Consider the following 17,622-nt stretch of genomic DNA (forward strand, 5'->3'; position numbering starts at 1 on the left):
AGCTGTCAGCCTTGAGCTAAGTGGAATAAGAAAAGTAGTGAATGACTGTTTATTAGTGATAGTAACTTTAGAAGTTAAAGGGCTGTTCATAGGATCAGCAGAAATGTCAACAAGGGGTATTCTTGTTTTCCTGGCTGCTATGTGTGATTGCAATGAATTATGTTGGCTGTAGCCCACTTGGATGACACTGCAGTTCACAGCTTGAAGAAGCCAAGTGCTCATAAATAGGCTAAATTTACAGGTGATTTAACAGCTCCAGATTATAAACTGGAACAGAAAAGTGTCTATTTTCAGGTGACAAGTATTCTGTAGTAAATGTTCTGATGGAGTGAAATCCCATCCTAAAACTGTGCCAGGAAGCTCTGCCTCATTTTTGGAATGTTTTTCTGGATCAGATGTTTTCCCATGTCTTGGACATGGAAAATAGTTTGATGTTTAAACCACCTGGAACGAATTAGATTCCTGTGGCTGCTTGGGCAATTGGTGAGCCAGAGCTGAAAGAGAATAATTTAACAAATTAGACCAGATGAATCCATGTCTGGATGCAAGTAGGGGCTCTCATAGTTGCTTCAGAGCTTTGCAGCTTTTTGTATTTATCACACCCATAAAGTCAGTTTCGTCCTCACCAAACACAGGGTTAGCATCCCATGGAAGCACTGCCTGCCCTGAGGGCATCTGATGTCCCAGTGTCTGTTCTGGATTCCCCATCAGTATCTTTCTCACCATTTACTCCCATCATTGAAGTAGTTAAAAAAACTTTCAGATTTAGAGTTGTCGAAGAAGCTAATTCAAGTGATTAATTATACTCATAAATGGATTTTATTTGTGATTCGGACTTCCTTAGTTCAGCCTCCAGCATTCAGTCTGACAGGTAAATACCCTTCAGATACATGTGTAGCTCTTATTTAGAAATACTGAAGTGTTTAGAAATGCTTGACACTATCACCAGAGTTCTCAGGAGTCTGTAGCACCATGTTTAATGCTGGCTTAGTGCAGCGCAGCCGGACTCCTGGGCAGCCTGGAGCTGCTCTGAGCACTCTGGCTGGGGGCTGCAGGGAGGGGCTGCACTCCAGCCCCGTGGGGTTCCTTCCTTAATCCCCCCTGGATGGGCAGCAGTGCCTGGCAGTGGGCACGCTGCTGTCGCCTCCAGCCCCAGGGCCGGGCACAGGGCTGGACACGGGGCTCTCTGCAGGGTTTGTGCTGCTGCTGCACTGCAGGAATGATGTCCCCAGGTAAGTGGCCTCTCCTCAGTCTTGGTTCCAGTCACAGGCCTTGAGCTCTGAATGTGAATTCCTTTTCGCTTCTGAGATGGTTGTGATGTTTTACTGACATCTTACGATCAAAGCATTACTTCTGAAATGCCCATGACTGTGTCTGTTGTGTTGTAGGCGTTTGAGCTAGCGACTGGAGATTACTTGTTTGAACCACATTCTGGTGAAGACTATTCCAGGGATGAAGGTATGACTCTTCTGAGGTATTGTAAGAGTTTCTTCATATTTTCATGCACAATTTCCAGTGAGCTTACAGTGGGGTTTAAGTTTTGTATTTGAGTAGAACTGTTCATACACGTTGTTTTCAGAATATAAATGTGATTTTTTTTCTTTTTAGTTTTAAGTTCCACCACTAGCAGTGGGTAGGCAAAAACTCTCTTCTGCAGATATTCATCTACTTAAACAACTGCCTGAAGGAATTAAACTGCCCTTCTTGTAAGATTGCATATGTGTGAAAACCTGATTGAAAATAACAACATTTTAGTTTAGAAAAGAAATGACAAATTGGAACTTTATTCTGTTATTCTCTTTAAAAGAGTGACACTGGAATAATCTTTACATTGTGTATTTTTATTTGAATTAGGCAATTACTAATTATTTTTTTAAAATCAGAGTTAACTCCTGCTTCCATCTGTATACCTGTCCATTTTCATGCTTGTTTGCTTGTAAATGCTCTTTGCAGTGGTATTGTAGGCATCATTCATTGTTCCTAAATGCTACTAATGATGCCAGAGCTCTGCTGATCCTGGAAACCTCTGCATGGATTTGCTGCAAACATTGTTGATTTGAAACTATTTCTGATTTTTTACTAATTCCAGTTTCTTTCCTCTTCTTTTTTATCCCATCCTTTCCCTGCCCCTTCCACTCCCGTATCCTTTTTTTCTCTCCCTCATAGACCACATAGCACACATCATAGAGCTGCTAGGCAATATCCCAAGGCACTTTGCTCTATCTGGAAAATATTCTCGGGAATTCTTCAATCGCAGAGGTAGTACCTCTTCTTTTTGAAAGGTGCCGTGATGCAGACAGAAGTGGAATTGCTGTTGCTGGTTGTATCATGTCCCAGCGAGGAGCATTTCCTGAGATCACACAAAAAAATTTTCATTTTGAAAAGCAAAATTCCCAGGAATCTCTGACAATTTTTTTTTCACCCAAATGTTCCAAAAAATAACTATTGGTACCTTTTTAATGATATGCCACGTTGTTTGTGGCAGCTGACACTCAAACATTGTTTTGAGAAGGAAGTTTTGCTGAAAGTACCTTTCCAAAGCAGCCACTGAGCAAGCAGTGCACACGTGTGTTTTTTACCAGGATCAATCTATTTCTGTCTGTACCGGGCCAGTGTTAGTGTGTGCATGCAATGTACTGATTAAACTGTTGTATGTTTCTGTTTTGCTGGCAATGTTCTCCAATGCAGACCACATAGCATTGATCATTGAACTGCTGGGAAAAATCCCTCGAAAATACGCTATGTTGGGGAAATATTCCAAGGAGTTTTTCACCAAAAAAGGTAACGGTATTTATGCAACGCTAATTTAAAGCATAATACTATCCAAAAGGAGAATATGTTGATTTACAGATACTGAAGAAATATATCCATTTAAATGGAAAGCACTTACTAAAGAAGAACTTTGGTGTAAACTTGGCCTTTTGGGAAAAGCCAAAATTTGCGGTGTACATTTCAATATTTTATTTAAAATTCATGTGGGGATATACTCAGCGAAGTGTGGATGTTAACACGTGTCCGTGTGAATATGTTGTCTTTGTGTAAGTGTGAGGACTCAAGTGATGCACAGTTTGTAACGTGATGAAAAATCGTCTGTCAGCAGCTTTGGATCCTAGCTAGCAGTCCAGCAGGTGCTGCTGGTAGGGAGTAACGGAGGTGGGAAGGGAGTACCTGGGCAGCGGACACTGAGCTGAGTGTGGCTGCTGTCACAGCCCAGGAGCAGGCAGAGCGGATGGGGCTGTGCCAAGCCATGGAACTTGGCCCAGGCTGCTCTGTAAGGCAGGTTTTTGACTCGTGGGGGAATGTGGTGATGCCTCAAGTGTTCCATTCCCTCAGAGTATGAGACAGCACAGTGCTGTGTGGAGGGACAGGGTCTGTCCTGTTACATGGTGGGGGAACAGCCAGGGCTGTCAGCCACAGCTGGGGAGGGCACGTCCCTGCTGACCAGAGCTGGGGGTTGCCCTGCCCGTGGGCTGGGCCGGCCCAGCAGCCGCGGTGTCGCTGTCCGGGGGCTGAGCCAGTGGCTCTGGGAGCTCGGGGTTGTGAGGCTGGACACAATCAGGGATTCTCCCTCCCGTGCACGGGGCTGCCTGTTCTGTGCTGGATATTCCTGCTACAGCAGGGATCCCTCTGTGTCCTTCAGGGGGCTGTTAATGGCATTGCAGTGCAGAGAAGGGCAGCAGTGATTATCTAGGAGGGAGCAGCTGCCCTTTGGGGGAGGCTGAAATGCCTGAGGTTTTTGAGTGTGGAGTAAGGTTTATGTAATTGGGAAGTCAGTGGATAAGCTGAAGACAGAGCTGCTGTTTGCCAGCACTCACCATGTAAGAGCTGGGGGAAAGCCAGTGAAAGTTGCAGAGGATGGCTTTAAAACAAATGCTTCCCTGCCTAGCAGGCAGTGGGGTTCAGGAGCTGGCTGCCACAGCAGGCAGAGAGAGGGGCTGTATCAGCAGGCTTTAAACAGCCTCCTGGAAACTGAGATATACAAACTCGAGGCCCACAGGTCTGGAAATTTATAAAGCAGTAAGAGGGCTGGGCACAAGATACCCTGTGGCACCTCCAGACAGGATTGCAGCTGCTGGAGTGCATCTTACATTCCGACTTTGTACCTTACAGCAGACAGGTTGGCATTTTCTAGTGATGTCATAGAACTGTAAAATGACCTAGCAGTTACTCAGTAACTGCAGTGTTGGCAGTGCACTGGAGAGGGCAGTTGTAAAGTTCCTGTGATGTGGAGAGTCTCTGGTGCTTCCATGAGCATCTTCAACTGCAGTGTCACTGTTGTCCTCTAGGGCCTGACTGTCAGTGACATTCCTCAGAGGCACTGAGGGTGCCTTTTAAATCCTCAGGGTGGGATTTAAGCTAGGATTAAAGGCTTGGTTCACCAGCCACACAACATACAAGTTCAAGTTTGCTGTGGAAGATTAAGTAGACTGGATCCCACTTGTTTTTGCTTAAACCAGAGAATCTCAAATACAAGACAAAGGATTAACAAACCAAATTGCATTTTCAGATCATACTAGTTATTCTACTTTTGCAAGTTGGGGAAACTGAAATATTTTGTGAAAGAAAACTGGAGGTAGTAAGTGTCCTGCTTACTTGAGCATCTTTTCTTTGCATCAGGCACCCTTTTCCTTTTCCCTGGGCACCCCAGTACTGCCAGCCTCTGGTGTCCTGCCAGCCTCTGGTGTCCCCAGCCGGGATTTGTGTGCGGTGGGCTGGCGGGGTATGAGGGATAGGCCCCAGAGCTGGCCAGCAAGCCGAGTATTTTGTACTCATCTGCTTGTGGCTTGAGCACTGGAGATGAGAAGCCTGAGGCTTGTGGTACAGGCCTGAGGCTCTTGGGAGAATTTCTCACTGTGGTCTCAGGGCAGACTTAGAAATCTTGCTGTTGAGCTCCTGTTTTGAAAACATCAGTCTTGGGTGAAAATCAAGTAGTCACAATTTGAGTTTTACTCCTGTCCATAAGCAAGTTTGACCTCAGAGTGATGCTTTAAACATTTGAGTTGTGCTGCTGAAGTCCCAGGAACAAAAAGAAAGATGCTAGTAACTTAAAGAGTTTACAGGATCAAGTCCTTCCTCAGTAATTGCCTGAAACAGTTTTAGACATTCAAATAGGAAGATGCATTTAAAAGAGGAAAAGCATTTGTAAGTTATTTCTTATACTATAACACAGATGCTTACATATTTTTATAGGGTCTCATCTTGATTGAGCCCAGTAATAACTCCAGGAAGTCCTCTTCTTCAGTGTCCCCATGGAAGCTATTTTGACTGTAAAAATTATTAATATGTTTTGGCATTAAAATGTAAAACACTTTTGTTTTTCCTAGACCATGGTTCCTGCTGTTTTTCTTCTGGTATTTGCTAGTCCTTTTTCCTTGTGATCTAAACCTATGCAAGATGCTAGCCAGGTGCTGGCTTTGCCCTTTGGAAGCTGAGCAATGAGAAATACTCATTGTGATGCTGCTCATTTACCCTTCTGGAAGGGAGGGGAGGGCTTGCTTCTTTCTTTCTTCCACCTGCTCTCAGGATCATGTCACAGATGTGTAGCAGCAGATTATATCCCATTGCTGCTTCACCAGTCCTCATTTCACCCATGTCTTACTGTTCAGTAATCCATCCTTCTCTTGCCTGGTGACACATCTTAAATTTGTCTTTGATGAATTTTATAGACTAGATCTGGGGGTTTTTGTATTACTGTCAGAAGACAAAGCTTTAAATAGCATTTTTCCCCCCTGGTCCTTCAGAAATTTTTTTAGTAATTTCCTTCTGGCGTAACATTCTATCTTTCAGAGAGATCATTGCTGCCTCTGCTTTGGCAACAGGAGTTTTACAGCTCTGACAACTCCGTTGTCCTCTGTGGATTATCTCCTGTGTGCTTCACTATCAGAAATCCAAATAAAGGGCTTCTCTGAGGAAGTTCTCAGTATCACATTTTTAGCACTTCTTTGAAAATTCATGCTAATGCCCTGAATACAGATGGTGTCAGACTGGTAGGGCTTGTGCTTTTTTAATTTCTCCCTTAAACATAGGTACAGCCTTCATAGGTACAACCTCCATCTACATGGTACAAACATCTTGGAGTAGATGAAAATATATGTTGACAGACACCTCCATTTCCTGTGCTGCTCTCATGCTTTAGGATGGGAATGAGAAGGATCCGCATGAAAATTTATTCTTAGACTTTCTGTCCACCTGAGTCATGTTAAGTGTCTTTTACTTACCCTGTTTTGTTTCCATAGTTAGCATAATGATCCTTACTGAAAACTGAAGCATTAGTTTAAGCATAGCCCCCACACAGATAATTTTTACTGTATCCTATCTTCTTAAGTGCTTTTGCAATTTTCATAAAATTTCTTGTGGGAAACCTCAGCCATAGTGCTAGAATAGTTTTGTTCTTTAGCAGAAAAACTGCTGAGTATTGTGCTGGCCTTAGCATGTGTATTCACAAAATGAGGAGTACTCAAACAGCAAGAAATCTGCTTCCACAGTGGCACCAGGAGCCTGATGGTGCAATGTTACCTTATCAGATCTGAGGGAGGAAAGGTGCTGGAAATGACAAAATGTGAATGCAAAGATGAAGACAAAGATGAAGCTGGATGGGAATGCACACCCACCCTCTCTAAGCCTTATTTGGTGCATGATTACAGCAGCCCTTGCAATGAATGCTGGGAGCTAGAGAAACCATGGGCATGATCTTTTTTTTTAGCAATTTTTGGCTTGCAGTCAGTAACAAGTCACTTTCCTATCACTTTTTGGCAGTATTTGAGTTCATGCATTCCTGTTACATAATTTAGTACCTGTTCTTGTAAATAGTCACCAATATACTCTATTGGAAATCTTCCAAAAGGTAAGATTTTCAGCAGTTAAATTTTAGGGTTGCACAAAGTTTTAAAGGACTGAGTGAGAGCCTGGAAATTAATATGCAGCTTCAAGATGTGGTGTCCTTCCTGATGTGTGGGGCAGTTGTGGGCTCAAAGCAGAGCCTTTCTGTGTCTGTGGGGACTGATGGGACATGCTTGTACTGTGAATGTTCACACAGAACCAGAACGTGGCCTCTGCTGGTGTGTACCTGCTGGCGTTCCTCGTGGTGGGCAGCACACCTGGGGTTCCTGTTGTGAGCAGCACTCCTCTGCAGCTTGTGGGTGATGGATTGCACACTTGCTCTTGTAGGTACTTGGTGACAGCAGCTGGAGAGCTGCTTTCTTAAGCACTGCACCCTGCCTAGGACCTCCTGCTGAGGGCTGAGGCAGCAGAAACAGGACCTGCTGAGCCTTTGGGGCTTTAATTCCATTGCATTGAGATGTTCAGTCCCTGAGGCAGTTGGACAGACACGGGTCACTTCTCCTGCCCTGGAATTTCTCTAGCCACAGGGATGTACAGAAACTCTGCCTGTGAGCTGATGGTAGGCAGTAGGTTACAGCCAGGAACAAAAACAACGCTGACAGACCACTTGGCTTGCAAGTAATGTGGCCTGGATGCCCCCATCCCAGGTGTGAAGTGAACTTCTTGAAGCCTGTTCAGCCTTCAGTATTGGGTGAGACCCCATCACTCTCCTCGGTGCAGAAGCACCACAGGGGTCTCTCAAGTGCTGTTTGCAGTGTCCCATGGAGACTGGCACATATGCTCGAGAAGAAGGGAGATGGCTGTGGGTTGCATTAAGGGTATAGAAATTTGGCAGAAAACAGCTGCCCTTGTGTTTCAGCTGGTGTCCAGAGGGGCTGGGTGTGGCAGGGCTTAATTACTGATTAGAACAGATCAGGCACTCTTAAGTCTGGTCACATTCCGTAAGAACTTTAATACACACAGATTCATAGCTAGTGTAGTTTGTTGAAGCGAGAGGCCATAGATTAATTAGATTGTTGGTGATATATGCACTGGATCTACAAAGTGTAAGAGCATTACACACAGGTGTTCCCAGCTGTGATCTGACAGTCAGAAGGCAGATGTGAGCAAAGAGATATCCCTGCTTTGAGGAGGAGAGTGGAGCAAGCCTGTTGACTTGTTTGCAAGGTGGGGTCCTATTCTCATCCTCTGCAAGGAGGATTTCAAATGCCAGATTTATACTTTCGGGAGAAGTGGTGCGACTGTAGTTGGATTTCCTGTTACTGCCCTCATGAATGATGAGGGGACAGCTGCACCACATGTAAATGAGGGCTATTGAGAGCCTTGATTGCAAAGGCTGTGGGTCTCATGCAAGGTGACACCTCAGTATCACTCCCTCCTGATGGGAACAGTGAGGGTTCTGCAGCCTGACAGCTGCTCATCCCTCTTGTGCCCACAGCAGTCCCTTCACCATGTGCCTCATGGCACAATCTCTTGGCTTTGGGCCTCATTCCTATGCAATGCAGGAGCAAGAAACTGTAAGAGTCTTCCCCATCGTGTTGCATGACCCATGGACAGACCTGGATAGTGTTGCTGGTTTGAATGGCAGAACAATTCTCACCTCCTTCCTTTTGGTCTGGGACACATTGCCAGGTTGGAAGAAGTTTCCCCTCTTGGGGGAACTCCATTCCTGCAGCTGCTGTCACCACTTGTGTTGGTGATTGGTTGAAAGAGACCTGGGCAGCAGCAGGTGCTTCCCTCAGGAAAGATGTGGATCAGGTTTCCTGGACTAATTGCCTGGGAAATGGAGCAGAATCTGTGGAGCACCAAACCTCGGCTTGCTTAGGAATGAATCTGCTGCATTGCTGGCAAATGCCATATGGCGAGGCAAGGGCCTGTGTTTCTGAGACCTCTATCCTGGAATTGGAGAAGATTCTGTGAAATTTGAGTTCCTTGGCTGATTAGGAAGGAGTGGCCTGCAGTGTGGTTTGGCCATGGTGTGAGCATGAGTGTGAATGAGTGCCTGTGTGCACAGGAGAGTGAAGACAGTAGGAAAAATCAATGGAGTCCAGGTGTAACGTACTGATGGCTGTAGAAAGAGTTCTTGGCTTTGACATCGAACATACTCGTCTCCTTTGAGGACCTCAAGCAAGCTTAGTGTGCGCTGCCCGTCCTGAGCAGTGATTCCCAGCCTGGTCAAGGTGCTGTGAAAGCAGAGTGGGAGAAAAACGAAACAGAGATTAGTCATTGACATGAATAACAAGGTGTTTTTCTAATGCTGTTAATACTTGTGTTTGCAGGAGAACTCCGACACATTACCAAGTTGAAACCTTGGAGTCTTTTTGATGTGCTTGTGGAGAAGTATGGTTGGCCTCATGAAGATGCTGCACAGTTTACGGATTTCCTGATCCCCATGCTAGAAATGGTCCCAGAGAAACGCGCTTCAGCTGGAGAATGCCTTAGGCATCCGTGGCTGAATTCTTAGCAGAATCTTCCAGCTGTAAAACAAACAAACAAAAAAAAAAGCCAGTAACCACTTTCCAATGCGTTGGACCTAAATGGTGACTGTCACAAAATCTTTAGCAGGATCACACGTGAGCTGGCTTCAATCCTCAGACCTTTATTTTGCTTGAGGTACTGTTTGACATTTTGCTTTTTGTGCACTGTGTTCTTGGGGAAGGGTAGTCTTTTTGTCCTCAGCTAGTAGTTTACTCACCCACTTTCTTCAGAAAACACTTAACGTGTCTTTAAGCATTGTTTCTTGTGTTGTGTGACATTCAGATGTCAGATTTTTGAACAAAAGAAACTTCCCCCCATGTGTTTTGGCAAGTTTTGTAACTATTTATGAAAAAAAAAATATTTTAGCTGATGCATATTATATAATTTACGAGTGTAAGAAATTTATCAAATCAGAACTGAGTTATGGCGAGGAATTGTACAATTTTATCTTCTGGCAAAGGGATGTCATTCTTGTATTATAGAGTATGTAAATGCACCCTGTAAATGTTTATTTCCATTTAAATATGGGATCGGGGACTCAATTTCAGAGTAAAGCGACTAAGTTTTAGAGAGCTTTATAGCAAACCAATTGCATGTAGTGGACTTTAAACCGCTTTAAGGAATTGTGTAAACTTTCTATTCTGTAGCAGTTCCTGTTCATTGGATTTTAAACAAAGTGGCTCTGGTTTACAGGATTTCATTCCCCAAACGGCACTTTAAAGGAAGGCTAGACTTCTTTCTAATAAAGTATGCATTATCATTTAGCACTCCCTTTTAGAACTTTTGCCTATTTTAAGTGCTTTTAAGAAAAGAAAAATAGCAATTTCCCTTACAATGTGATAGTGAAGACATGGTACCATATGGTGTTGCCTTTTTCTAAGCACTGTAAGTTGTACTATACCTTAAGAAAAAGAAAAAAAATTAAAAGTAGAGCATGAGAACCACTCTGTGTAGAATTACTGATCTTTTATAATAAAAGTGTGTGCTTGGCATCAGTTAAGGAAGGATATAGCTGCAGATATTTACAGTGCAGTGGGTAAAATAATCCAAGAAGCAAGATCATGCTCATTCCATTCATAGCTTTACATGTTTCTAAAACAAATTGCACTAGCTTTATTCTTTCCCATCTGTAGACATACGACTGCCCATTGTAAGTTGCACGCAACAATTATGTGTTTCCTAGGAACAAAAGCTGCATAGGCTGAAGCTTATAGGCAATACAGATTTTAGAATGTACAGTACGGAGGTGTGTTTGGGCCTCTTTTAGAAGTCAGTGGGATGAATGTAAGCTTACTCCTGATCTTCATGTAACTACAGTGCCACTTTTTTCTTGACTTTGTCCATATAAAATTTATTCACATGCCTTTGCAATAACTAGATTGTGAGAAGATAGCCCCATGCTGTAACAATAACCAGTTGTTTGAGGTGCTTGCAGTTGTCTAATTAAAGTGTTTTGTTTTTTCAGACAGTGTTGCTGGTCATTGGAATCTTTGCCTAGCCACGCCTCAGCTGCAGGGGTGTTGGAGGGGTGGGAGGTGGGGGCTGGCTTTTCCTGGCCAGAGGAAGGCAGCTTCCCATGTTCATTTATGAAACACATCACCTGGTGTCAGTCAGAGCAGCCCCACGGGTCCTGTGGCAGGAGGGACTGGGTGGGAGTGGTTTGCTGGGTGAAATGTGACCAGAAAAAGCATCTTTCCTACCAGCTGTTCTGTAACAAGTCCTGTAAACAAGGGAACGATTGTCCCGTCCAAAGGGCTGGGGCAGCCACTCCTCCGGAGAACTGCCAAGGCACCGCAGTGCGAAACACTCTGGTCTGGGGAAACTTGTCCAGTGCTGAGGCCCCACAGCAGTTGGGTTTCAGGACCGTGTGCCTTCACCCTCGTCCCTGGGACTGCTTTTAGTGGCTGCAAGGACAACGCTGCTCACAAGGACGATGCCACAGTGGACTCATGCTGGAGGTAAAAATTACATTCAGCTTCACCCCCAGCCCAGCTCTGCAGTGCCTGGTTGCTGCAGCCAGTTACAAATGTGCTCTTGAATATGCAGAAAATGCTGGCACTGGAAGGAAGTGCCTAGGGCAGCCCCAGGCTGGCACAGCTCTGCCCTCTGCCTGGCCTTGGTGCTTCAGCAGCACTGGGGAGCCCTGCTCAGGCCTCGTCCTGTTCTGCTCCCCGGTGCAGCAGCTCCCTATACTGCACTAAGACCTTGCCAAGCACAGTTGGGTATTTTACGTTCTCTTGTATTTGAAATGATGTTGTCACTTCCTGGAGGTATGGAAGAGGGGCAGACCACCAGATCCGAATGCTGGGCTACACAGGATGATGCACATTTGTTTTCAAAATCAGTGTCTGAGTAACTGCACAGAGGGTGGGTTTTTTCTGCTGTTTTTGACAGCCTAATGCTGTCCTACACTACACATGCTAGTGTAAAATGTGAACTCCAGTGTGTATTCTGCAGAGGCAGCAGGTTCAGGAAAGCATTTCTAGTGTACAATTCTAGTGTATGATTTTAACTAGCAAGATTTTTTAGTAGTTAGAAGCAAATTAGAATTTAAAGTGGCCCCCTTTTTATTTTTTACATGTTAAAAGAATTGCCACTTTTTTTTAGTGGGTAGGAGCAGCCACTTCCCCTCCTATGCAGTTGCAGTCTTCCTCACACTGTCTCTCCTCTCTGGTCTGAGGTGGAGCCACTGAGCATTATCCAGCTGTGTGAGCAGGACTGAGAGCAGTTACTGCTGGCACGGGAGGACGCCCTCACCCATGGCAGAGCACCATCTTCACTGCCGCTTTCAGCAGCAGGAATAAATCACTTCCCTTACAAAAGCCCCAAACTGCTACAGTTTGTAACATTCTGTACCCCATTACAGCACCACCCACTCAGCTCCTCCCCTATGTCCCAACTGGAGGGCCTGAGGAGGCAGGAGAGAAGGGAAGAGGAAGGTATTGCAGCAAGCAGCTGCTTCCCTGCTCCGCAACCAAGGTCAGAACACCTTGAGCATAAAAATACCCCTCAGTGTCCCTGACAATCGGTAACCTGACCCTGGCCTCTGCTGTGCTTGGGGTGAGCATTCTTCAACCTCTAAACGGAGTAAAGAATCCCCCTCCTCCAGCCTGTTCCACATCTGTCTGTGCTACAGAAGTGAAGCCACAGCTGGAGACTGCAGAGAAGTGAAGAGCCTCGCAGGGAGCAGGGGAGATCAGAGACTTAAAGCCACTTTCCTGCTGATAAGCACCCTTTCAGGACAAGTAGGTAAAACTGACATAATTGTGATTTATTAACATGAATTAAAATGCCCAACCAGTGCTGCAATGTGACAGTATATTAAAAAAAAATTAAAGATCATATACTGTACTACTTTCACAAAGATCACACTTTTTTTTGCAAAAGACTTATTATATACAATACTATATCAAATGAAAGAAGCTTTAAGCAACTTTACAAGCGAAATACAGTATTTACAGCACTCGTCCGAGACATTAGAAACAGTCTATACATTAAATTACAATTTCTGCAAATAACTGATGAAACAAAAAGCCATGTCCACACCAAAACTATAAAAATCTGTATTGCATTGTTTCCTATCTCTATGCACACAAAAAACTGTTGACAGAAAATGGAAAAAAAAATTGTTAGTGCCATCACTTAGCCTGTGTACTTATTTAATTACATATGTATAAAAGTAATATAGAAAACTTTCACTAAATGAATTTAACTGCAACAATAAAATTTTAAACATTATGCAGCATCAAACCTACTGCCAGAAAAAACAGCTGGAATGTCCACTTACAAAATAAAAAGAAATACCTAATACTGGCTTAACAGCACGTTTTTCAGGAATTTTAAAAAGCAAAAAATGGAAAGGATACAATGGAAGAGCACTGGTGTTTGCTTTTATACAAAGTATCATGTACAAGCTTTAAAAAGTACCTTGAATAGGTACATATTAAATATACACAGTTTATATTACAGAACATTTTAAAAATGTTTATAACTAAAGGGATCTGTTTTAATGCCACCCTGACCCATGGTAATTGTTCTGAAAGGTGGGTGGCACCTGTGCTCTGTGAATGGGGATCTGTCCTGGCACGGGCGAGGCCTGCTGCTGCCCTTGCACTCCGTGGGGAAGGGTCACGGAGCCGGGGTGAGGGCAGAACCCGGAAGCAGTAGGTGTTGAAATACTGTTTGGTCCTTGAGGTTGGATGTGAGGACCTTGACTAGGGAGTGGGCAATGAGGTCCTGTGCCAGCAGGCTGATGTTGAGGTCCAGGTCCTAACGTTGTGTGATGTGGGGCTTGTGAGGAATAGGAGGAGACGCTTGTGTGAGCATTGGAAGGGAAATGGGGCGGTCCTTGATGAGATGGGTGGTGTAACCCTTGTGCTGATGCGGGGTGGTGCCCCGAGCCGATAACGCTGGAGGGAGGGGGCGGCGGGGGAGGCGGTGCCGAGTTTACAACGTGCTGGTGTTGTGCTTGCAACCCTTGGTGTCCCGTGGAAGGATGGGGAGGTTGGTGGTGGGGGAGAGGACCTGGTGGTGGAGGCGGTGGTGGCAAATGGTGACCAGCAGCTTGAGAATGAATGTGTGATCCAGGAGCCACCGCCATGGCGTGAACTGGACCAACAACATGTGCTACAGAGTGCTGCTGATGAGTACTTTGCTGCTGGACAAGGTGGGGGCCTGGAGCAGGGGGTGGTGGAGGAGGAGGAGGAGCAGCAGATGCCGATGCCTGGTGATGAATACTGGGGTTTTGAGAGGGCAAAAAATGCCCTGCAGCAACGTGGTGTCCTGGCACTGTTTGCTGACCCGCAGTGCCAGGAAGTGCTTGGTTTGGTCCAGATGAAAACACAGTCTGTTGGGGTATGCTGCCCTTCAGCTGGCTGTAGCTCTGAAAGTTTCCAGAGGGCTGCTGGCTTTGATAGTAAGTAGAAGAAGGGGGTGGAGGGGGCGGGGGAGGTGGAGCATTGCTGTTCAAATTTTGTTGGTTAAACTGGCTGTAGGAAGCTGAAGATTGTCCTGATGTTGTCTGAGTGAAGAGGGGGCCGCTAGCCTGCGCCTGATTACTGGGCTGGAGGGTTGGTGCTGCCGGGTAGAAGTTTCTGTGTGTTTCCCTCTGGGGTGTTCCAACTTGAGGTGACTGTGGATGATGAGGTCTGTATGGAGATCCCAGCTGCTGTGAGTGAGGCTTTGGTGAAAGGTAACCGTGCTGCACAGGCGGATGAGGCGTAGAAGACTTGGGGGGATTTTCTACATGAGGCGAAGGGGGGCAATGCAGCTTCAAAGGTGCGGAAGGCAACTTCTGTGAATGTGAAAGTTGCTCAGCAGAGCTGCGCAGATGTGACTGAGATGGATGGTTTTTTGAAAGTGCTTGGACGTTGTTTGTCAGCTGTTTCTGTTGCAGCTCAGATTTTGGATTATTCGCACATTCAGTCTCAGGTGCATTAGCTGCAGTTTCCCAGTGCGAATCTGGTTTTGTGGGCGTTTTCCCAAGTGGCTGTGCTGAAACTACAGGACTTGGTGAAGAGGGCTGGAACGAAAAGAAAGGCAGTCATTGCTCAACGTTCAAATTACTCAACCATGCACACAAAAAACAAACAAAAAAACCATCTCAGAACACTTGCCTCCAATTGTGGAAAAAAATGCTGAGATGCAGGATATGTATTTGGTGTGAGAATAACACCAGTAACAGAGCAAGCTTAAGACGGCACTATTTTTAGCAAGTATATATTAATAATGCTTCTAAGTCAAAAATTACTGAAGTATATTTTAAACTTGTAACAGAAATATGATCATTAGCTCAAAGTCTGAATTGATTCTTTGTTAAAAGCTTTAGATTTCTGAATCTGAAAGAAGTAATTCCAGAGAAGACTACTTACAGAAATAAAGTAATTTTTAGAGTGATTTAAACCTGGGTAGTGCAAGCAAATATACTAAATATGACAACCTGAATTACTTCATTTAATATAGGTACTACTCAACATCCTTCTCCATAGTATCAGAGTCCTGACTGCCAAAACCTGGCAGATCAAGAGCAACCCCCCTGTTAAGGGTAAATCACATGCTGTTGGTTCTAAGTGCCATTTCTTCAGCATTCACACCACAGAACGGTGCAGATACAATCTCTTCTCTGTCTGCAGAGTGTAAAATCATAAACATGTACAGCTACTGAAAGCACAGCATATAAACCCGCTTTTTAGTGAATACAGACAAATATTCTTGCAGATGTCTACCTATGTTAATTTACTGCACAGTTAGATGAAAGTATGTGTATGTCACCAAAGTAGTAAATCCTACAATTAACATTTTTATAAGTAAATCAGAGATGGATGGAGCTGTTCCTATGCATATTGTGCAAACCTTGCATACCTTGCTTGCTTTTGACGGACTCTTACAAGTCCTTTGTGAAGTATCTGGGGACGGACACTCAGAAGTTGGCTCTGGATTTTCAGAATCAGGTTCTACAGAAATAAAGCAGATAAATATCAAATTAGGAAAATCAAGTCTTTTGCAGAGATCATTAAGCACTTTATATTTGACTTTAGAAGAGCTATTAAAGCGGTTGTTAGACTACTGAATATGTCAAGTGTCATACAAGGTCATCTGCTTACTGACCTTCAGGAATTTCAGTGAAAGAAGGGACTTTAAGCTGCAACTGGGAAATGAGATTTGAATGAGATGGAGACTGAACATGAGACGGTGAGCATGGCCTACAAGGTGATTCTCCCCCTACAGATGAAGCAGACCCAAACACAGTATTAGAATTATTACGATTACCACGGGGGAGCTGGTTAGATTTATGTATCTTCAAAAAAATAAAGCAACTCACCGCTGTCCTTGTCTTTCCTATGATCACTGAGAAGTAAAGCTCTCTGATAACTTCGTTCTCTCACTTGTTCCACAGAGGTTGATGCAGTCCTGAAAGAGAAGTCCATTTTAAATTTAAGAGGATGTACTCCCATAGACCATATTTAGGACAATGCATATGCAAATACCAAGTCAGAGGAAGTTTAGAGTGTTGGCTGCATGTAACAGCCAAGTAACTTGTTGTGCATAAGGAATAATATTATTTAAGTGGCATTTAACTATTTTCTCCCACTTTAAATATAGTGATTTCCTGCAACCTTTTTATGTTAAAAAACTGGCATTTCCTCTTATTAAGGAAGTAGCTGTAGATATGTCGGTTTTTCTTTGTCTAAACAACTGAAAAGTAAAAAAAAATATAAAGGCCACAGTTACTGGTTCATAGTCTCAGTTTGCAGAAAACTGTCTTCTTCCAGAACTGGAAAGAATCTGCTCTTTAATAGTGGGGATGCACAGCTATCAGTTGTGTACCACTACAAATCTACTGCTGTTTAAGCTTCTATACTTGAAATGTCAGATAGTGGGTATGCAATGACAGTCACATCTCTCTTATAACCCATTACATCTCTCAATCACAGCCTGACCAAGAATATTTTAAGTGACAGCACTCCGCAAAAATATTTTCCTTTCTGGCAAGGACGTACGGCATCACTTCACAATACTGCTGCACTGGAATAAGTTTTGGTGCTGCTCTGCAAGGTTAGTGCAAAATCTAAGCAGTAAATTATTCCCTGTTTGGCCTGTTTCCACAATTTAGTGCAGTAGCTTCTGCGCAGTGAACTTAACAGCCACTTTTCAGTGGAAAACTGAAGACTGCACTCAGGTTCTCCCTTCAACGGGCCTTACAAAATCTTCTTTCCTGGAATACTTGGAGCATCTCAGTGGAAGGATGTTCAACTCCTAAGCTCATGGTTCATCCCCACTAGTTAGGCTTTCACCACAGCATGAAGAATATCTGCAGGATTTATTTTGCCCTAATAATATTTTGGAGACAGTGTCACCACAGTTGATCATCTATTTTAAAACTACCAAAACTTAAAAAATTTGTGAAAAATTTGTGCAGTGTTTTACACAGACTGAAGTCACTCTATCTCCTCCCTATCCACATGCCACCTCTGCTCAGGATCTGGGGTTGTTTGGAGTATCTGGCATTGCACACTGCCCATATGGTCTGCAAACAAGGGAACCACTGAGCAATCACCAACAATCCTCTTAGTGTCACCATATGCTCCCACCTGAGCATTCAGCCCTGCACAGGGCAATTACACAACAGCAAACATCCCCCACACGGCTCCAGCCACATGACTGAAAACAGACCTCCTAAAGTCTTCCAGAAACCTTTGCTAATCAGTATAGATTATTCTCCTGCTGCACCTTATGCCTTACAGGACTTCTGGAAAGGCTTTGAGATTTAACATGAAGAACTCTCTTCAGCTCAGAAAGCAGTTG

General features: G+C 44.2%; 2 protein-coding genes across 8 annotated transcripts in view; one reads left to right on the top strand and one right to left on the bottom strand.

Annotated features, from left to right (window-relative positions):
- Positions 1-10,782, top strand: part of SRPK2 (SRSF protein kinase 2) — an 87,186-nt gene extending 76,404 nt beyond the window's left edge. For 2 of the 5 annotated variants that reach the window (XM_088055053.1, XM_088055052.1), the window contains exons 13-16: positions 1,389-1,458; positions 2,167-2,259; positions 2,689-2,781; positions 9,120-10,782. In XM_088055053.1, coding sequence (XP_087911179.1) covers positions 1,389-1,458; positions 2,167-2,259; positions 2,689-2,781; positions 9,120-9,304 — 441 coding nt within the window. In that variant the 3' untranslated portion in view covers positions 9,305-10,782. Of the gene's footprint in view, positions 1-1,388; positions 1,475-2,166; positions 2,260-2,688; positions 2,782-9,119 lie in introns of all 5 variants that reach the window. The other 3 variants (XR_015772487.1, XM_014255203.2, XM_005526005.2) reach the window with 3 other exon arrangements.
- Positions 10,783-12,568: 1,786 nt separating this feature from the next.
- The window catches only part of KMT2E (lysine methyltransferase 2E (inactive)), a 56,793-nt gene continuing 51,739 nt past the window's right edge, over positions 12,569-17,622 (bottom strand). For 2 of the 3 annotated variants that reach the window (XM_014255178.2, XM_005526006.3), the window contains 4 exons: positions 16,139-16,227; positions 15,925-16,038; positions 15,679-15,770; positions 12,569-14,839 (listed from right to left, as the gene is read on the bottom strand). In XM_014255178.2, the coding sequence (XP_014110653.1) occupies positions 13,325-14,839; positions 15,679-15,770; positions 15,925-16,038; positions 16,139-16,227 (1,810 nt within the window). In that variant the 3' untranslated portion in view covers positions 12,569-13,324. The remainder of the gene's footprint in view (positions 14,840-15,678; positions 15,771-15,924; positions 16,039-16,138; positions 16,228-17,622) is intronic. The other variant, XM_014255179.2, reaches the window with a different exon arrangement.

Source organism: Pseudopodoces humilis, chromosome 5 (assembly GCF_049639895.1).
Source record: "Pseudopodoces humilis isolate 2021_Gansu_Grassland_sample_001 chromosome 5, ASM4963989v1, whole genome shotgun sequence".
Classification (NCBI taxonomy): domain Eukaryota; kingdom Metazoa; phylum Chordata; class Aves; order Passeriformes; family Paridae; genus Pseudopodoces; species Pseudopodoces humilis.